General features: G+C 50.2%; 1 protein-coding gene across 1 annotated transcript in view; it reads left to right on the top strand.

The window, feature by feature from the left end:
• LOC144247624 (uncharacterized) overlaps positions 1 to 21252 on the top strand; it is a 1666419-nt gene that overhangs the window by 1488358 nt on the left and 156809 nt on the right. The window contains exon 19 of the mRNA XM_077788932.1: positions 19902 to 20462. Coding sequence (XP_077645058.1) covers positions 19902 to 20462 — 561 coding nt within the window. The remainder of the gene's footprint in view (positions 1 to 19901; positions 20463 to 21252) is intronic.

The raw sequence follows: 21252 nt of genomic DNA, 5'->3' as shown, positions 1-21252 counted from the left end.
GTGGCAACAGAGGGAGAAACTAGATTTTGGATGAGGGATGTTTTCTTGGTCCCAGGGGAAGGTAGCAATTTACTGGAACAAGATTTACAAGTGAAATTAGGAATAGGGGTTGTTCCAGAAGATGGGAAGATGACAGCTAGACTTTTAAAACTAGGCCAGGAGGATGGAAGAAGAATTAACAAGGAAGTTTGGGCTGGGGAGGGAAATAGGGGAAGATTAAATATTGACCCCATAAAGATTACAATTGAAGAAAAAAAAATTGTCCCATACGTGTACGGCAGTATCCTGTATCTTTAGAAGGACGGGAATGTTTAAAGCCAGTAATAGAAGGACTAATAAAGGATGGGACATTAGAACCTTGTATGTCTCCCCATAATACCCCAATACTCCCAGTAAAGAAGCCTGATGGGAGCTATAGACTGGTACAAGACTTAAGGGAGGTTAACAAAAGAACTCAGACCCGCTATCCAGTGGTACCAAATCCTTATACTCTTTTCAGTAAAGTTCCTCCCCAGCATCAGTGGTTTAGTGTAGTGGACCTTAAAGATGCCTTTTGGGCTTGCCCATTAGCCCAGGAGAGCAAGTTATCTTTGCTTTTGAATGGAAGGACCCACTAACTGGGAGAAAACAGCAATTAAGATGGACAAAACTACCACAGGGGTTTACAGAATCCTCAAACTTATTTGGACAAGCTTTAGAAACAATACTACAAACTTTCTCCACTCCCCCTGGAATGCAAGTTATCTAATGTATAGATCATCTTTTGCTTTCTGGGGAAGCTGAAGCTGAAGTTAGAGAGGCTACTATAAAGCTTTTGAATTTTCTTGGGGGAAAAGGATTAAAGGTATCAAAAGGGAAGCTGCAATTTGTAGAATCAGAGGTAAAATATCTTGGACACTTGATTAGGAAGGGTAGTTGAAAGCTCAACCCAGAATGAAACACAGGGATTCTATCCCTTCCCCCTCCCTCTTCAAAGGGGGAAATCAGAAAGATACTCAGATTATTTGGATATTATAAATTGTGGATTGAAGGATATACACAGGCAGTAAAATTTTTGAATAAAAAAACTGACAAAGGGAGACGATATAAAATGGACCAAAAAGGATAATGAAAAACTAAGAAAAATGAAGTTAAAACTAGCCCCAATATCAACTTTAAGCTTACCTGCACTAGCAAAACCCTTTCATCTGTATGTAAATGAAGAAAAGGGGGTAGTTCAAAATAGGGTTTTGTTTCAAGAGTGGGGAGGAGTAAAGACACCCGTGGCTTATTTATCAAAGATGTGGGATCCAGTAAATCAAGGCTGGCCAGTGTGTATTCAAGCTACAGCAACTTCTGCAATCCTGGTAGAGGAAAGTCATAAACTGACTTTTGGAGGTAAATTAATTGCATGCACACCTCATGCAGTATGAAATTTCTTCCAATTTGCACTGTGATTTTTATCTTGAAATATATAACTTACTGTACCCTAGGATTGAAAAACTAGTTTACAGCTGTGACATAGCAAAACCTGCTATTAATTTGAGTCAATGCAGGCTATTCAATCAAGTGTTCTCAGTGTGTAAAGTTAAAATAAAGGTAACACCATCTCCTTGGTAGGTCAATGAGAAATATTTTTCCTTCCAACCAGTCCTTTTTCATGTACCCAAATGTGTTCGGCTTTCTTAGTTTTTTTGTTTTGTTTGTTTGCTAGTTTTTCTGGAAGTGCTAACTACTTGCAGTGTATCTAGAACAGCAAATAAAATTGTGCATACAAAACACTTGTAAAAAAATAGTGCTCATTTTTTCCCAGAATGGGAGTTGGCTACATATAGAAAAGGGAACCTACAAAGCTAGATGAAGAAAAATTTCAGTATCTTCTAATGTAAATTGTTAATTTGTTACTTTCAGAATCACAGTGGGTGTGTGACACACACATATGAAAAAGATGGTGAGGGAGATCTCTGTTTACTACACTTTCCTATTTCTTGAATGAGTTAGAGAGCTATGAAGCAACTGTGATTCCTTGTGTGGATTACCCAGGCCTGCAGGGAGGGCTTGGCCATGGTTCCCTCTGTGCTGCAGGCAGCCCTGCAGCGTGGCAGCAGTGGCTTGCCTCTGGTGAGTTTGCAGGCAGGGTGCTCCAGCACTGCAGTGCTCAGGGGCAGTTTCCTACTTTGACATCAAAGCTTAAATTCAAGAGTGCCTCTTCCCATCCAGTTATTGTTTGTACCGTAGAAACCTCTTTTGAGAGTGTTTCCTGGCAGTCAAAAAGAGAGTATTGCAGAGATAAATTCCTTACTTGCTGTCTCCCCCACTGTATCCACATTTTGTCTATTCCCTCTTCAAATTATAGATTGGTAAAACTCATGCTTTGTGTCCTCAGATGCCCTTCCCAAATCAAACCTTGGCTTCTTTGCAAATTATATTGCACTAACAAGGATTGCCTTAAATTTTTTAGTGCAGGCAAGGTCACTTTGGAAGTAAGTTGTTGTTTACCTTGTTCCTACAACACTTTCAAGCTTGTGAATGGAAAATTGTGACAGCAAAATAAGTCTTTAGTTTTAGCACTGTCAGCTGTGGGTAGCTGTTAGCCCTTGGTGGAGGGTGCCGTGAATTACAGGCCTGCAGAATACATTAAACAAAAGTAATTAAATTTGTAAGGAAGTTGGAAAAGGAGGGAGAGGTGATTGGCAGACTCACCTCTCCAGGATGTAGGACTAATGTTAGAAAGTGGACTGATATTAGAATGTGGATGTTGAAATGTGAAGAGAGAAAAAGAGAGCGAAAGAGAGAGAAAGGAAAAGAGAAAGAGAGAGAGAGAGAGAGAGAGAGAGAGAGAGAGAGAGAGAGAGAGGGAGAGCGAAATACACCCCAAAGTCCCCATACCGTCGCTATTTGTAAATTCTCCCCCATTCCTGCTAGACAGAGTGACAACAAGGGGAGGGGAGTGACAAGGACAGAGTCAAAACGAAAGCTGTGAAAAACAGGGAGAGTGGGACTGCCAATACAGATAAGATCAAAGCAGAGATAGCTGACTCTCACAATGTGGTTTATTTTTTTAAACAAGACTTCTTTTCTTTCCTTCTGATTTTTGTTGTTAAGAAGAGAAGGCTTTTGTTCTGAAGAATGGGTCTGTAGGACTAAAACAGATGTTGCCTAAAAAGCAAAAAACGAAGAGATGTGATATATCTGTTAAATTTGGCCTAGTCTTTTTTTAACTAATTATAGCTCACAGGAAGAAGAATTGGCCTCTGCAGCAATTAGCACAGCTGGATACAAGAAGAAGAAGCTATAGAAAAAGTTTTTAGTTAAACCCAGAAAGTTTTGGAAAAAAATAATGGTAAAATTAATGCAGTATTGTTTTTCTTTTAACACTGTGCTATTGAGAAGTCCTTTCCAGGTACGACTAAAGCAGCAATCCCAACCATGGAAAAGAGGGTGAATTCAGGCCAGCAAAATAAAAGAATTTGTGAAGAAACATGAGGAATGGACTATCACATCTAAACCGGGTGATACCAAATTGACTTTCAACCAGGACTGGGTGGTAATGGTTTGGGAAGACCCACATGATCCAAGGCAGGTACAAAGAATAACACCTAACTGAGAAATAAGGCAAAGCTTGCATCACTGGTTCTAAGCCCTGCCTGAATAAGCCCTGAGACGCCTCCGACACCTCCTTGGCAGAGGAACACTGCCACTTCAAACAGGAGGATCGGGAGTGTTTGAGTCAAAGAGTTCTTATAGTCTGGCCTTAGCCTGTGACTTGTACAGGGAAGAAAGGAAATTGCCATCAGTGCTATGCTGTATACTTTATTTGATTCATCCCAATACTGGACACTCTAGCTGGGTTACAAGTGAATGTTCAAATTATGGGAATAATTGGTGTTATAGTTCACAAAATCTATGTTCTCATTGCAAGAGGTATCAGTACTGAATCAATCCCCTAGACAGAGAGAACCCAAACCAACTGAAGTAATAACTCTGTTTTGTAGATGGGAATTATCAGTGCCTGTGGACTGAGAGATACCTGAGGAATGGTGGGAAACCACAGTTAAAAGGTGTCAAAAACAATTTGCCTGGAAATGAGTAAAAAAGGATTGACAAGGGAAACAGAGGGCAAGCCTGGATTGAGCACTGTACTCAGCAGCGAGAAGATCACACGTACCTGCTGTGGGCAGCAGCCCCACAGGCAGGGGAGGTGGGGGTATAAGCCATGCCAGACCTCTGTCATTCCTGTTTCTGTCTCTCATTTGTTGTCTTTTCCCTTCTGAGATAGCAGCAAGATCAGATCGTGTCACAAATGCTACAGAAAGTGTTACATGGAAAGAAACCAAAGTTCCTTTTTGTCACACACACCCATGTCAACAGCCACTGTTATAACCCATCCAAATTAAGTACCTGCAGGAAAAAGGGGGAAAATTATCACATTACAAAGAACTTAGGGAAAAGTAGTAATACTTGGGGCATGGAATGTCCAAAAGGAGAGAGATGGATTTGTTTTACATTTGATCTTAGAAATATAGTCCAAGATTCGGTAAAGAGACAATTAGTAAAAAAAAAGGTAAAACAAGCACAGCAGTCTAGTTCTGTATTAACTCCAAATTATATCCTGAGTCATATTAAATGACTCCAAGCACTTATAGAGAAGATAACAAACAAAGCTGCTCAGGCATTGGAATAAATATTGAGTCTGCAAAGCCAAACATCACCTGCAGTGTGTTAAAATATGTTGGCTTTATGCTATTTATTGGCTTAAGAATGGGGTGTACAGATTGTTGAAAATAGATGGCAATGAGGATGTCATCCTGGAAAAAAAAAAGGATATCAGAAAAAAATTATGACCCAGGTATCAGTCCAAAAATGGGAAAATAATGTTAAAAACTAGCAGGTGAGGTAATGTATTGAGAATGGGATGCTGGAAGAAATTAGGATTCTTCCTTTTATGTGTTACAAGTGTTTTGACATTTCTTCTTTGTTTAATCCCATGTTTTATTTGATTACCAACAGAGTCCAAAGAATGCAAGAGGATAAGAAATATTGCTCAAACCAAATGAATTATAATGATTAAGAGGCGGGATTGTGAAAAATGCATATTTAAGATTGGCTTTTCGCAAATGTTACAATGAATAATATATATGTAATGTTAGAAAGTTATGCTGTATTAATTCCCTTACGTATTGTGTTAAGTGTAGTTTTAGGTTACAACATAATGTTAAAATAGAGATTATGCATGTGGGGGGAGTTTTCTTTTTAGGAATGAGATGCTCCCTTCCAAGAACACCTAAATCTTCCAAAGGAGAGGAATTTATGGCTTCTTATCAGAAGAAGATAATTTCTTTAGGCCTTGCTCAGACTTGAAGACACCAGGGCATTAAAGGAAACAGTTGACATAAAACAGAGTTTCTTGTTTAGAATAGGATGTATGCATAACCATGAAGGATGTATGAATATGCAACAAGTGTCTTGGTTTAAGGGTGATTCCTTTGTTCACAAGTCATGCTTTTCTTGGGACGTCCGTAATTCTTTGCTTTTTATTGTCTTGTAATTGTCCTAACTCCAAAATGTATTACTCTAATTGTATTATTATTTTTATAACCATTTTATAATTATGATACTTATAAAATTTTAAAAACAAAATGATTGAAATTTTTCAAAATTTACAAAACTAGATGAGATTTAAAAGTGACCCTTTAACTCATAAACAATAAATAGATGATTTGAAGGGGAAAAAAAAAGCAGCAGGTTGTGGGGGGGGCACATGTGAGGCTGCTGAAGGCTGCTGTGGAAGAGAAGCTGCATTCCAGGCACCCAGAAGGAACTTCCGAAATGCAAATTAACACTGCTGGGGCAAACTGGGGACAATGTACCTGGCTCTTCTTGCCTGGGGCAGGAATTGGCTGATTCCCTCTGCCCCTCACCCCAAGCTCTGCCTGCTTGCACAGATGGAATCTGCACAGCTGAAGGCAGAGCCCATGCTGAGGATCTCTGACTCTGCAACAGAAACGGCTGAAGCTGCAAAGGGAAACAGCAAATGGAGAATGTTGGGAAAACTTCACTAAAATAAGGGGGGGATCATCCCTCTGCCCACTCCAACATCTGCTGTCCCTGTCTGTGCTGTACAGGGTGTATCAGAGCACTGGGATTTTGCTATAACAAGTTCAGGGAAATCAGTTGGAATTCAAGTATTTGATGATGGAATAAGAAAAAAATGCTCAATTGATGCAACCCTAGCTTGCGGGAGCACCCTAAAATGAGGTAAAGTATTGAATGGCCACCAGAACAAATCGTACAACACCATGGACCAGCCCCTGGGAACCCGAACCAATTCCTATCAGGAGACAGATAAACCATTTATCATTTCAATGGCATCATTTGATTACAAGCTGTTCTCAGAATAAGAACCAACCAGACAGCTCCAGCTCCTGACTTTCCTGCCGACCAAGGCACTGAAATGGGGAACACAACATTTCACCAGGGGATGGGATCAGATTATTTGTGAGCAGAAAAAACAGGATTTTGGGGAAAATTAAATGGCTCAAACAGTAGCTGGTAAAGAGATCACAAAGGAAAAGTGGTAAAAAAGATAAGAAAAGAAATAGGGATAGCAGTTTACGTATTGGTCCAAACATGGAAAGGATGAGAATGGGACACGGTTTCGTGGCTCCCTGGCACACCAGGGATTAAAGGAATGCTGCTTCTCCTCTTCTGTGCTGCAGCAACTCTCATCTTTTTACCATGCTCCACACCTTGGCAGTGCAGCTCATCCAGCAGCTGAGCCAGGGCATGCAGGTGGCAGCCAGGCCTCCTGATCCACAAACGGCTACAAAAGGACAGGGAATGAGGGCACCGAGAATAACCCCAAAACCAAAGAGGACCCGGGAAGGACAAAACAGAGTCAAGGAGTGAATCTGCCTGGAGATAGGGCCGGGCACTTGTAGAGAAGAAAGTAACGGGAGAAACCATCAGTTCCAATAAATGTTACAAATTGACCCAGAGAGCTGCTCAAAGTCCCGCTACATTCCCGAACTTCGAGGAGAAGAACAAAGACTTAACAGAGCCATGAATATCGGCTGTTCTACAAAAGGAGGGTGCACATTAACGAGGACAGGCTCCAGGCACATCGGGAAGTCGGAACCTTCCAAGGAACTCAGCCGGTGGGCAAAGGCAGAGGGAGATGCGGCCGGGAAAATGAGGATAAAAAGGAGGCTGCGGACTACAAGCACGGCAGAGAGCGCACGGCAAATGCCCCACGGCCTCTGCCCCTGCTCGGCAATAAAGTCACTTTGACAGGACTCCTCGCTCTCCTCCGGGCACACAAACCTCCGGCGACGGGAATTTCCCCGCCCGCTCCCGGCCGCGGGGCAGCCCCTCTGTCCTACCCACAGCAGCCGGGCCGAGCCAGCGCTGCTCCGGCAGCGGCTCCTGCCCGGCCCCGGCGGGAAGGAGACCGCGGGCAGCCGCTCCCGCAGCGCCCTCAGCCCGGGGCCGGCACGGGCCGGACACGGCACCGGCGAGCCGCCGGAGCCCCCTGCCGCCCCCTCCGCCCGCAGCCAGCCCCGAGCCCCCGCAGAGCCCAGCGCGGCTCCCACCTGCGCCGGGGCCGCCTCCGAGCTCCGCCGCCGCCGCCTCACCGCGCTCCGGCCGCTGCCGCCGCTGCCGGGCCCGCGCAGCCGCTCGGCCAATGGCGGCGCTGCGCGGCCACGGCCGCCCTCAGCCCGCCGCCGGGGCCGCGCCGCGCCCCGCTCCCACCAATCAGCGCGCCGCAACCGCGACTGACGGCATCGGCGGCCAATGGCAGCGAGCTCGGGGCGGGCTCTGCGCACGGCCCCGCCTCGCCCCGCGCTCTCGGCGCCCCCGGGCTGCGTGAGGGGAAAGCCGGAGATGAGGAACAGCCCCGGCACGGGCCCGGGCCGAGCCGGGATTGGGCTGCCCACACAAACAAACTTCTCCGCGCCTCCCGCCACGGCTTTCCCGGCCCTGCGCCTCCCGTGCCTCCGCCTCTGCGGGAAGCCCAGGAGCCTCACTTCTCCTGCCCCTCGTTAGCGCATCAGTGCTTCGCTTTGATTTCCCCCAAAAAGGGAAACCTGCCCGAAGCCCTGTGGGTGGGTGGGGCAGGGGAGAGATTTCTGGCGGAAAACTCCAAAGACTCGGAGCAGGAGAAGGAGAAGTCAGTGCAGAGCCTTAAATGCAGCTTTCCCCACGCCTCCCTGCTCCCAGCTGCACCTCCTCCCCTGGCAGACCAGGGGTTAAACATTGGGTGTCTCCTGGATTTTCCCCGGAAAGGGCCTATCTCTGCACAGAACCACCTTTTTTCATTTGTAAATTAGGTCTTTCTTTCTCTGCCATCTGTGTTTTTTCCAGCCCCGGCTGCAGCCACTGGTCATTTAAAACTTAAAGAATCTTTTTCTACAAGCACAACTGACTTGATGTATATTTTTCATAAGCACGAATTATTCCATAATATATATTACAATGGGGCTGCGGAGATCCCCCTACAGATCCATGGGGATGCAGAGATCCAGCAGCTGGGAAATTTGTCCAGCCAAATTAATATGAAAAAATAAAATATTTATTTTGCAATCAAATTCTACCTGGCCAGCCACAAGGAAAGAACAGAGCCGAACCCGGGGTCGGCCCTGGGTGTTCAACAAAGAGGTCAGCCTCAGCACAGGTTTTCCTCTAAGCCCACACACCTCCATCCTGGCACAAGCGGTTTTTATAGGGAAAATTCTGCCTGAGGCCAAGATTTCGGCAGTCAGTCTTCTCTTCAGAGTCCACATGTTAATAAGATTTTCTTTTTTGGTGATGAGGGAGAACAATTCAGTGTCTGGAGTTTGTTGAATCCCTTGATGAAATTTACGGGAGGGAACGCTGCATTCACCTGTGTCTGCCCAAGGATTTCCATGATATCCATCTCGGGTCCTTCAGGCAAGGATCAGCACCGGGGGTTCCTGTATCTCCCCAGCCATGGCCCATCTCCTGGGGAGCCGCACCTTCTTACTTGTAAATCAGTTTCCAATATACACCCGGTCTCACCTGCGAGGGTGGGGGGGAATGCTTATACAAACGTGTAGAGTGTTAGAGTGTTCTAACAAATCTAACAAATATTCAATATCACATATATCGTGCTAGAAATGGCGCCAATTATATCTGCTACATATAACAGTATGGTAAATGTAGCTTTGTAGATAAAATGAAGCTTTAGTAGTAAAAAAGAAACTATGTATGTGTGTGTTGGGGGGGGGGGGGGCTTTAAGGAATGAGATACTCGCTTCAAGGAACATGCAAATTCTCCAGAGAAGAGCAATTTATGGTTTTCTTATTAGAAGAAGCTGATTTCTTCACGCCTTGCTCAGACTCGAAGACCCCGTGGGGATTAAAGAAAACAGTTGACATACAACAGACAGAGTTTTTTGTTTCAAATATAATGTATGCATAACCACGAAGGATATATGAATATGCAACAGTGTATTGTTTTAGGGGTGATTCCTTTATTCACAAGGTACATTCCTCTTGGCTTAAGTACCAGAGAGCATCTGGACCTCAGATATTCTTTCTTTTTTATTGTCTTGTAATTGTCTTAACTCTAAATTTTTATCAGTCTAATTACATTCCTATTTTTTCACCATTTTATTATTACTAAACTTTTAAAATTATAAAAACCAAGTGATTGGCATTTTTCACAAATTCCTATCAGGAGACAGAGAACCCATTTATCATTTCAATGGCATCATTAGATTAAAAGCTGTCCTCGGAATAAGAACCAACCAGACAGCTCCAGCTCCTGACCTTCCTGCCGACCAAGCCACTGAAATGAGGAACACAACATTTCACCAGGGGATGGGATCAGATTATCTGTTAGCAGGAAAAAAAGCAGTTTGAGGAAAACTAAATGACTCAAACTGCTGCTGGCAAAGAGATGACAAGGGGAAAGTGTTGAAAAAGATAATAAAGGAAATAGGAAAGCAGTTTCTGTATGGGTCCAAGCATGGAAAGGATGGGAATGAGACACGGTTTTCTGGCTCCCCGGCAGACCAGGCGTTAAACGTTGGGAGTCTCCTGGATTGTCCCCGGAAAGCGCCCATCTCTGCACCGAGATACCTTTTTTCATTTGTAAATTAGGTCTTTCTCTCTCTGCCAACTGTGGTTTCGCCAGCCCCGGCTGAAGCCACTGGTCATTTAAAACTTTAAGAATCTTTTTGTACAAGCACAACTGACTTGATGCATATTTTATATAAGCACGAATTATTCCATAACATATATTACAATGGGGCTGCGGAGATCCCCTGCAGGTCCATGGGGATGCAAAGATCCCCTGCAGGTCCCTGGGGATGCAGAGATCCCCTGCAGGTCCATGGGGATGCAGAGATCCCCTGCAGCCCCTGCAGGAGCCGGGCTGGAGCTCGGCGATGCCTGAGAGGAGGCTGTGAGCCCGCGGGCAGAGGGGCCCCGCTGGAGCAGCCTGTCCTGGCAGGACTGAGCCCGTGGCACAGTGACCCACGCTGCAGCACTCGGAGGGGGCTGTGCCCAGGGGATGGACTCCGCTCCGAGAAGTTCCTGGAGAAGTCTCGGCCGGGAGAGAGCGCAGGGTGCAGCAGGGAACGACTCCTGTCCCTGAGCAGAGGGAGAAGCCCCGGGGGATGAGCTGAGCATGGCCCCATTCCCTGTCTCCTGCCCTGCCGGGGGAGGAGGTGCAGCTGGGAGCAGGGAGGCGTGGGGAAAGCTGCATTTAAGGCTCTGCACTGACTTCTCCTTCTCCTGCTCCGAGTCTTTGGAGTTTTCCGCCAGAAATCTCTCCCCTGCCCCACCCACCCACAGGGCATTGGGCAGGTTTCCCTTTTCGGGGGAAATCAAAGCGAAGCACTGATGCGCTAACGAGGGGCAGGAGAAGTGAGGCTCCTGGGCTTCCCGCAGCGGCGGAGGCACGGGAGGCGCAGGGCCGGGAAAGCCGTGGCGGGAGGCGGGAGAAGTTTGTTTGTGTGGGCAGCTCAATCCCGGCTCGGCCCGGGCCCGTGCCGGGGCTGTTCCTCATCTCCGGCTTTCCCCTCACGCAGCCCGGGGGCGCCGAGAGCGCGGGGCGAGGCGGGGCCGTGCGCAGAGCCCGCCCCGAGCTCGCTGCCATTGGCCGCCGGTGCCGTCAGTCGCGGTTGCGGCGCGCTGATTGGTGGGAGCGGGGCGCGGCGCGGCCCCGGCGGCGGGCTGAGGGCGGCCGTGGCCGCGCAGCGCCGCCATTGGCCGAGCGGCTGTGCGGGCCCGGCAGCGGCGGCAGCGGCCGGAGCGCGGTGAGGCGGCGGCGGCGGAGCTCGGAGGCGGCCCCGGCGCAGGTGGGAGCCGCGCTGGGCTCTGCGGGGGCTCGGGGCCGGCTGCGGGCGGAGGGGGCGGCAGGGGGCTCCGGCGGCTCGCCGGTGCCGTGTCCGGCCCGTGCCGGCCCCGGGCTGAGGGCGCTGCGGGAGCGGCTGCCCGCGGTCTCCTTCCCGCCGGGGCCGGGCAGGAGCCGCTGCCGGAGCAGCGCTGGCTCGGCCCGGCTGCTGTGGGTAGGACAGAGGGGCTGCCCCGCGGCCGGGAGCGGGCGGGGAAATTCCCGTCGCCGGAGGTTCGTGTGCCCGGCGGAGAGCGAGGAGTCCTGTCAAAGTGACTTTATTGCCGAGCAGGGGCAGAGGCCGTGGGGCATTTGCCGTGCGCTCTCTGCCGTGCTTGTAGTCCGCAGCCTCCTTTTTATCCTCATTTTCCGGGCCGCATCTCCCTCTGCCTTTGCCCACCGGCTGAGTTCCTTGGAAGGTTCCGACTTCCCGATGCGCCTGGAGCCTGTCCTCGTTAATGTGCACCCTCCTTTTGTAGAACAGCCGATATTCATGGCTCTGTTAAGTCTTTGTTCTTCTCCTCGAAGTTCGGGAATGTAGCGGCACTTTGAGCAGCTGTCTGTGTCTATTTGAAACATTTATTGGACCTGATGGTTTCTCCCCTTATCTACAAGTGCCTGGCCCTATCTCCAGGCAGATTCACTCCTTGACTCTGTTTTGTTCTTCCCGGGTCCTCTTTGGTTTTGGGATTATTCTCGGTGTCCTCATTCCCTGTCCTTTTGTAGCCGTTTGTGGATCAGGAGGCCTGGCTGCCACCTGCATGCCCTGGCTCAGCTGCTGGATGAGCTGCACTGCCAAGGTGTGGAGCATGGTAAAAAGATGAGAGTTGCTGCAGCACAGAAGAGGAGAAGCAGCATTCGTTTGACCCCTGGTCTGCTGGGGAACCGGGGAACCGTGTCCCATTCCCATCCTTTCCATGTTTGGACCAATACATAAAGTGCTCTCCTATTTCCTTTGTTATCTTTTTTAGCAGTTTTCTCTTGTCATGTCTTTGCTGACTGCAGTTTGAGCCACTTTGTTTCCCCCAGACTCCTGTTTTTTCTGCTAACAGATAATCTGATCCCATCCTTTGGTGAAATGTTGTGTTCCTCATTTTAGTGGCTTGGTCGGCAGGAAGGTCAGGAGCTGGAGCTGTCTGGTTGGTTCTTATTCCGAGGACAGCTTGTAATCTAATGATGCCATTGAAATAATAAATGGGTTCTCTGTGTCCTGATATTAATTGATTCGGGTCCCAGGGGCTGGTCCATGGTGTTGTAGGATTTGTTCTGATGGTCCTTTAATTCTTTTGCCCATTTTTGTGTGTTCCCTCCATCCGGGGCTGCATCAATTGATTGCTTTTTTCTAATTACATTATCAAATAGTTGAATTCCAACTGATTTCCTTGAACTTGTTATAGCAAAATCCCCAGTGCTCTGATACACCCTGTACAGCACAGACAGTGACAGCAGATGTTGGAGTGGGCAGAGGGATGATCCCCCCCTTATTTTAGTGAAGTTTTCCTAACATTCTCCATTTGCTGTTTCCCTTTGCAGCTTCAGCCGTTTCTGTTGCAGAGTCAGAGATCCTCAGCATGGGCTCTGCCTTCAGCTGTGCAGATTCCATCTGTGCAAGCAGGCAGAGCTTGGGGTGAGGGGCAGAGGGAATCAGCCAATTCCTGCCTCAGGCAAGAAGAGCCAGGTACATTGTCCCCACTTTGCCCCAGCAGTGTTAATTTGCATTTCTGAAGTTCCTTCTGGGTGCCTGGAATGCAGCTTCTCTTCCAGAGGAGCTTCAGCAGCCTCACATGTGCCCCCCCCACAACCTGCTGCTTTTTTTTTTTTTCCCCTTCAAATGATCCATTTAATATTTGTGACTTAAAGGGTGACCTTTAAATCTCTTCTATTTTTGTGAAGTACAGCCTAAAGGTGAATGTTGAAAAACCCAGAAAAAAATTTTTGTATCTCTTACAGAAACATACTCAAACAATTCCAAGGCAATTCAGTTCTTTTCTACTTCTCCTTGGAGTAAAAATTCATTTTCACATCTCTGACCCAAACCTAACCGGCAATATAGAAGAGGAATTATTAGAAAAATATACTCCAATTCTCTAAACTTTGCATTGGAACTGCAGGAAAAAGAAAAACTCCACCAATAGGTTTAGTGTTAGAGTCAAGGCATTCCTTGATTCTGGCCAGGATGTGCAACAGAAATCATTCCATCCCCACACAGCCCGGGTGTGCAAAGAAAATTGTTCCATGACATGTGGGTTTTAGTCTATTTTTCCCAAACTGGATACAGTCTAAATGCATTGGTTTAATGTTCTGTAGTTTCAAGTTGTGCAGTTTTTAGTATTTGGTTTCCTGTTGGACCCGGATTTCTTTGCTTGTGCTGTTAATGAGGTGGGAAGTGCTGGATTTCCTTCTCAGCCTTTTGCAGACCAGGTGTCTGCAGCCCTGCCGGGGGCAGTGTCTGGGGTAGGTGTTGGTTGCTGTTTGCTGCTGGGGTTGATGTTTTGCTGCTGGTCGTTATCTTTGTGGGTGTCTTTCGGGCCATTCCCAGTGTGTTGAGGTGTTAAACTCATCTCCACTGAGTGGTGTAACATCCCTTAACAAAACCTTTAACATTTCTTTCCCAAGGCCAAGGCAAAGCAAGCCTGAGTAGAGAAATCAAAGGTTAACAATGTTCAAGTCTATGAGCTGGTCTATTTTCCATGGATGCACTGGCAGGCAGGGCAGTGTGTGAGTGTGAGTGAGAGCCAGAGTGGAATTGTCCCGGTGTGTCCCCAGCAGCTGTGGCAGTGCAGGCCCAGCGAGCACTGAAGCTGCAGCAGTGGCAGCAAGGGCTGGCCCCGGTGGCTGGAGCTGCCCAGGGAGGGTGGCCAGGCCGAGGATTTCAGCAGAGGAGGTGTGGGCAGGCCCAGGGCCTTGCCCCGCTGTGGAGCCCTGGCTGCTGCTGCGCTGCCTTCAGTGCAGGCTCAGGGGGGCCTCCCATCCTCCTGCTGCAGGCGGGAAGTGCAAATCTCCGGGGCTGCAGAGACCTGGAGCCCAGGCTGAGGGGTCCCCCCGTGTTCAGCTGTGCTGGCGGCTGTTTCTGGCCTCGGGGCCCCTTGGCATGGGCCACGCCACTTGGCCACCAGTGGTGCTGCTTTGCACTCCTTAGGCAGAGCCCATGTCCTGCTTGGATGTTGGCAGCAGCAAAGTGCCAAGGCAGGCTCTGTGCCAGCCCAGCTTCCTGGGGGAGAGATTGCACCAGAGACAGGATTCTGGCCACAGACTGCTTTAAATGTGCATCCCTTATCTCCACCCTGCACTAGGTGGAGAATTCCCAGGGTAAGGAATTCCTGATATCAATTGCAAGGGGAAATAATTGAATATCTGCCTTGGGTCTGGCTCTTCTTCTTGCCCAAGCCAATGGCAAAAGCCGTACCCATGGCATCTTGGTCTCTATCCCCAGCTTCCAAAGGTGTTTCTTTCTTTCCCCATTCATTTTTTGTACTCAGCCTGAGCTCTGGGGTTGCCAGGGGTATGGAGGTCCCATTGTATTCCTAAAGCTGCCATAACCCCCTGGAGGATCTTTCCTGTCAAATGAGTTCTGCTCTCTGAGTCTGTTGCTTCCACAATCCCTTTTATTGGAATTATGTCTTATAAAAATACCTTATTAAGTGATCCAGTGGTTGCTGAGCAATCAGAATTGCTTTTGCCCCACTGTTAGGTGAGATGGTGTCACCAGAAGATATTGAAGCCTTCCTGCTCAGGGCATTTCAGTGCCAGGCTCTTACAAGCACACACAGCTGTGCTGGTTGAGCTGACCATGGGGGTAACCTGCGCTTTGTCTGATTCCCTTTCCTCAATAACAGCGTGTCTTGGAACTCTTTTCCCTTCTGCTGCCCTTGAAGAGCCATCCACAAAGACATTTTCTGCCTCAGGCCAGGCAATGTCTCCTGAATCTCCCCCAGGCTGGGTCTGGAGCTGTGTCACTTGAATGCAGTGCTGGGTTTCTTCCCAGCCCCTCTGTGGGCTGTTCAAACAGGAGGCTGGGTTAAACCCTTCCCCTGTCCTCAGTTCTGAACCCTCCTGTGCCACTGCACAAGTTTCACACTGTAATAACCGAGCACTGCTCATCCGTTGCGAGGCTCTTTTGGTGATCAAAGCTTGACCTTGATGGCAGACTGGAACAGTTGGAGATCCTGTTGTCAACAGGTTTTGGGCCTCGGTTCCCGGTGAAGCTGTGGCTGCACAATTCTGCAGACAATGAGGCCACTTTGGCCACTGGGTGAAACATTTTGGCCCAAGAATTCCTTTGGCATGGCCCTGTTGAACATTCACCTGCAATTCCAATTTCTTTTCTGAGTCTGGAAGAGCCCCAGCTGAGACATCAATATTTTTGGTTCTTCATTTTCCCAAGTTTTGCTCACTTTCTCCTGTCCATACCACAGCATGGAGGCTGTGTGATGTTAAAAATTCCTACAATGTCCTGGCTGGGAAGAGAATCCTCAATCTGGGCTGTGTAATTCCCTGTTAATCCTCAGTATTGTCTCAGCTCCTTTTTGGTCCTGGGAAATGTTACTTCTGAGATTGCCCAGACTCTCTCTGGGTCAATCTACCCGGAATCTTCAGTCCCAGTGTTTACCAAATATTTAACCTCTTTCTGCATCATTAGCACTTCTTTTTCAGATACTCAAAAGGTATTTTTTAGATTGCAAATTGAGCTATTTCACAGGGGCTTTGTCTGCCACTTCTCCTTGTCCTCCTCATTGGAGCCATCTGATTCCCTGACTGGCAGGATAGGAGTGCTGTAGGGAGACATCCCTGGCTCCAAGAGCCCTGCCTTTAGCAGGGACTCCATACCAGGCTGTGAGCCCTTCCTTCCCTCCCCTGGAACAGGGTGTTGCTTTTAGACACCACTTGTCCTGGTTGCTTCCAAGTAATGTGGAGAGGCTCCACATCAAATTTTCCCCCTGGGGCTGCCCACACCTCTGGGTTCCCTTCAGCACAGGCCTTGCCAGACATTTGACACAAAGGTACAGCAGCAGTAGCCTCTGTATCACCTTTTACAATATTAAAATGCCACCATCAAATTCCTTCCTGGTTCATAAAAATGACAGTAGGAAGAGAAATAAATTGGTTTATTTCAAACCTATCCCTCACAGCTCCTAATAGTGATTAAACAAATGATACCAGCTCAGCTTTCGCATCTATTCCCTTAATAATTAAACATTCCTTTACAATTTTCCCTCCTTAGGTGTAAGATTCAGAGTGGATGGAGAGGCCCCTGTGTCCATCAGGAGAGGCCTCCTCTGGATGCAGACCCAGCCTGAATGTTCTGCAGGGCTCCAGTGTGGTGGGTCCCCGGTGGGATGGGAGCTCAGAGAGCCCTGCCAATCCATGTCCATGCAGGGGTGGACTTGATGCTGCTGAGGGTGCTGCTGTCTGTGCTTGCAGTGTCCTTGTGGGCTGCAGCTGGAGCCCTGACTCCTTCCCAGGGGCTGTTTGGGTGGGCTCTGCCCTGGCCAGGAGGGCAATGCCTCTGCCAGGTGCTTGTGGCCGACCCCGTCATGCCCTGGGTGCTGGGGCCCCCTTGGGCCCTGGGGTTGATCCCTCAGGGGCTGTGGGAACTCTGCCATGGCCTTTGCCTTCAGCTTGGCCTTTTGCTCATCCCTTCTTGCCTTCAGCTGCTGTGCCTTTGTGCCCAAGTGCTGCAGGGCCTTCTTGTGCCACTCCTGCAGGCCCGGTCACTGCCTGTGGGTGCTCATCCTCTGAGAGCTGCTGAGCTTTCTGCAAAACCTTTCCTTTCTGCAGGGACCCAAAGCAAATCCTGAACAGCAAATCCTGATCCTTCCATGTGCACTCTGCATTTCCCAGCTGTTCCTTTGTTTTCCCCGTTGTGCTCAGGGTCCCTGCCCAGCCCGTGTGGCAGAGCCGGTGCCTGTCCTGCCGCAGTGTCCAAAGGCGGCCCCCCCGGCGGGCAGGGCCGGCAGCTCCCCGGGGCCGGGCAGCGGCCGGGGCGTCCCGCAGCCTCCTGGGGGCCGGGGGCCACTGCCGGCCCTGCCCGGGGCTGGTGGGGTCAGGCAGCGCCCGGCGCTGAGCCCCGGCTGCCCCACAGCCCCGGCCCGGCCCCGCAGCTCCCCACAGGCCCCAGCCCGTGCTCCCGGTGCCGCACCTCTGCGCCCGGTGCTGCCGCTGCCACCGCAGAGAAACCCCTGGCATCCTGACCTCCTTCTTCTCCTCTCCTGGAAACCAGGGATGGAAAGGATCTGGATCAGCTGGCAAATTGTGAGGATAAAACAGTGCTGGAAAACAAAACAATCCAGAGTATTTTTCTCTTCCTCCTCTTTCCTCATCCTTTTTCTTACCACACAGATTCCTCCTGCTGCTTCTTGCCTGAACCATATTGCTGCACACTCCCCTTCACCTGATCCCTTCCCAGCACACCAACACCATACATCACCTGTTGTCCAAATCCCTTCTCCACTTCCCTCATTCCCCCACTGGGTGTCCATGTCCTTAATTACCTCTGGGGGAATGTGTAAACTACCTCAACATTCTCCCAAGGGACCCTTCAGAGACATTTTGGGATCATCATCCCTTTGGCCAGGACCCCTCCCTGGCTTTCCCTTTTCTCCCCTCCATGGGTACCCTGCCATGTTCACTCCCCGAGGATCCCAGGGCACTCACTGATGAGATTTTCAGTGCTCTCTCCCTGCTGACTCTTCACAGACCCCCTGATGTGTCACTCGTCTGTCTCCTGGTCACTCCCGGGTCCCCAATCAATCCCCGGTGCCGCCGCCAGCCAAGGGAGCCGATCACCCAAAGTGGGTGAGGCACCTTCAGCTGCACTCCCTGCCCGCCGCCCCGGAGGGTGGAAGGAATTCGGGATGAACCCCAGGGTGTGTGGAAAAATAGACATCAGCAGAGGATTCTGTCCACAAAGCAGACAGAGGAGTCCTGTGAAAGTAATTTCATTCTTAAAAATGGGAGAGGCCAAGGGACATTCCCCATGGGATCTCTCCAATTGTTGGAGGACACAGTCTCTTTTTCATCTGAACTTTCCTGGCCACATCTCCCTCTGCTTTCCCCACTGGCTGAAGTTCTTGAGAGCTACAGACTTCTCAGTCCACCTACTAGATACCCACCTTGATATGTTCCCTGCTGTTATATAGGAAATTATATTTATGGCTCTGTTAAGTCTTTGTTGTTGTTCTTCTGGAAGTTCGTGAATTGTGCAGGACCTTGGCTGAGCAGCAGTTTGTGTCATCAATTGATAACATTTTCTGAAACTGATGGTGTCTCCTGTCATTTCCTTATGTACAGGTTCCTGGCCGTATCTCCGGGCAGCTTCAGAGCATCTGTTTGTAAAGACACTTTCCTGTTGTTCCTTTCGTGGGTCCCCCGTTTGTGGGACATCCCCCCTGGAGCAGGGTGTCCCCTCTGTGCTGCAGCCCCAGGGCTCGGGCCGAGCTCAGCCAATCAGAGCCCGCGGCGCTGATGACTCACCAGTTGCCAGGCAGACTCGCAGCTCCCCGCGTTCCCCCCCTGGACCCACCTGCGCCCCCCCTCGGCCCCATGGCCCCGCGAGGGGAATTTGGGGAGGTGGGAGTGGGGCAGCGCCAAGGCCGGGCCCCCCCGCGCTGTCCTGGCGGGAGCGGCTGCAGTGGGGACCGAGTGCGGGCGGGAGCGGCCGAGAGCCCAGCGCTGCCCCAGCCCGACCTGCCCCAGCTCCATCCCTGCCCCTGCGCTGGGATGCTGTGGGGCTGGGGGGAAGAGGGAGCCGGCAGTGGGTGCTGGGCCTGGGGGCAGGAGGAGAAGGGAAGGAGAAGCAGGCTTGAGGAACAGAATGGTCAAATGGTGCAGGTGGCAGGAGAGGGTGGGATTGTGCAGGAGAAGGAGGAATAGCAGGAGGAAGAGGAATCTGAGGAAGAGGAGAGACAGAGGAGGAGGAGGAGCAGAAAGAGGAAGCAGCAGAAGGTTCCACCCCTCCCTGTGTCTGCAGCCTCCCCCCAGCCCCAGGAGTGCTGCTCCCCCCACATGCAGCAGGTGACTGTGGAGGGGGATCCACAATTTTCACGGGGTGAATCTTGGTGTTTCTGAGCTTTCTTGGGCTAAATGTTGCTGCTTTGGTTTTATGTGGCAGCTGAATCTTTATGTTTTGGAGGAGGTTTTTCCTGAGCTGTGATGTTTAGGGAGTTTTTGTTCTGTGTCTTGAAGTTTGCAGGATTTTTGGGCTGAATCTTGGTGTTTTGTGTCTTAAGAAACCTTGCTTTCCCTGGGGTTTCTTATAGACACAAGATTCCCAATAACTTCCTCCTTGGGCAAGGAGGAACCTCCAGTCCAAGATGCTCTCCTCTTGTTTTTTCCCCAAACCAGGATTTGACATTACCAGGGCGTGCCTGATGGAGGAGGAAAAGCCCCGGAGATGCTGCAGGAGGAGGAGCTGCAAACCCAGCCCAGGGAGCTGCAGGGAGGAAAGAGCCCCCCTGAGCCAGGAAGGCGAGCGGAGATCCAGGCGGAGCTCGGAGCTGGTGGAGAAGCCTCATGGCAGGGAGAAGCCCCACAAGTGCTTGGAATGTGGGAAGGATTTCAGCCGGAGCTCCAGACTGGTCTGTCATCAGAGGATCCACACTGGGGAGAGGCCCTACGAGTGTGGGGAGTGTGGGAAGAGGTTTAGGACCACTGCCAATCTCCTCGTACATGAGCGGATTCACACAGAGGAGATGCCCTACCGCTGCCCCGACTGTGGGAAGGGCTTCAAGCAAAACTCCAACCTCACTATGCACCGGCGCATCCACACCGGGGAGAGGCCCTACGAGTGTGGGAAGTGTCAGAAGAGTTTCATACACATGTCTGGCCTGATCGAGCACCAGGTGATCCACACTGGGGAACGGCCCTACGAGTGCTTGGAATGTGGGAAGAGCTTTGGGTGGAGCTCTGCCCTGAGAACACACCAGCGGATCCACACTGGGGAACGGCCCTACGAGTGTCCCCAGTGTGGGAAGAGGTTTCAGACCAGCTCCAGTGTCCTCAGACATGAGCGGATTCACACAGAGGAGAGGCCCTACCGCTGCCCCGACTGCGGGAAGGGCTTCAAGCGAAACTGCCACCTCACCATGCACCAGCGCATCCACACCGGGGAGAGGCCCTACGAGTGTGGGAAGTGTGGGAAGAGCTTCTCCACGAGCTCAAACTTGACCACACACCAACGGAGGCACCACTAAGGGAAGCCCTGTGAGTGCCCTGAGTGAGGAAAGAGCTTGGAGTGAGGGAAGAGAGTGAGGGAAGAGCTCAGTGTTACCAGGTGATGTGATGTCATGAAGAATGTGTACCCAATGGGAAATTGTTACCAAAAACAGAGCCCTCTATAAGCCCCATACAAGTCAATCCCTGTATAAACACCTGGTAGATGCAATAAAATTGGCTTTGGTCTAAACTTGTATGTCCCCGTCTCTCCATGGTGGATAACCCTGTTGTGGGTGATCCCTGTTGGGTGGGGGAAGGTGCTGGAGGGATTTCTTTCCCTTCTCCTGGTGCTGCCGTGGTTTGGTTGGTAATAAATTCCCTCCCTGTGCCCAGGCTGGGTCTGTTGTCCCCGTGCCGGTGCTCGGGGCGGGATCTCTCCCGTTCCTTCTCTGCACTGCTGGGCCTCTCCTCAGCCAATGAGAGAACGCGGTGGAGAAGAGTCAGCCAATGAGAGCGAGCGGGGCTGATGACTCACCAGTTGCCGGGCAGACCCGCAGCAGGCAGTGTTCCCCACCTGGACCCGCCCTCCCTGCCCAGTGCCGGCCCCGCCGTGGGGTCCCCCCAAGTCCCTCCCCAGTGCCCCCATGAACTGGGCTGGGTTTAACTGGGAAGCTTTACTGGGAACACTGGGAGCAGGGGGCAGGGGCAGAGTGACAGCAGGGCTGGGGGACACTCAATCCCCCCAAAATCAGCGTGGG

The sequence above is a fragment of the Lonchura striata genome, chromosome 29 (genome assembly GCF_046129695.1).
Source record: "Lonchura striata isolate bLonStr1 chromosome 29, bLonStr1.mat, whole genome shotgun sequence".
NCBI classification, from domain to species: domain Eukaryota; kingdom Metazoa; phylum Chordata; class Aves; order Passeriformes; family Estrildidae; genus Lonchura; species Lonchura striata.
The sequence above is the reverse complement of the archived record's forward strand: the minus strand, read 5'-3'. Positions and strand labels throughout refer to the sequence as shown.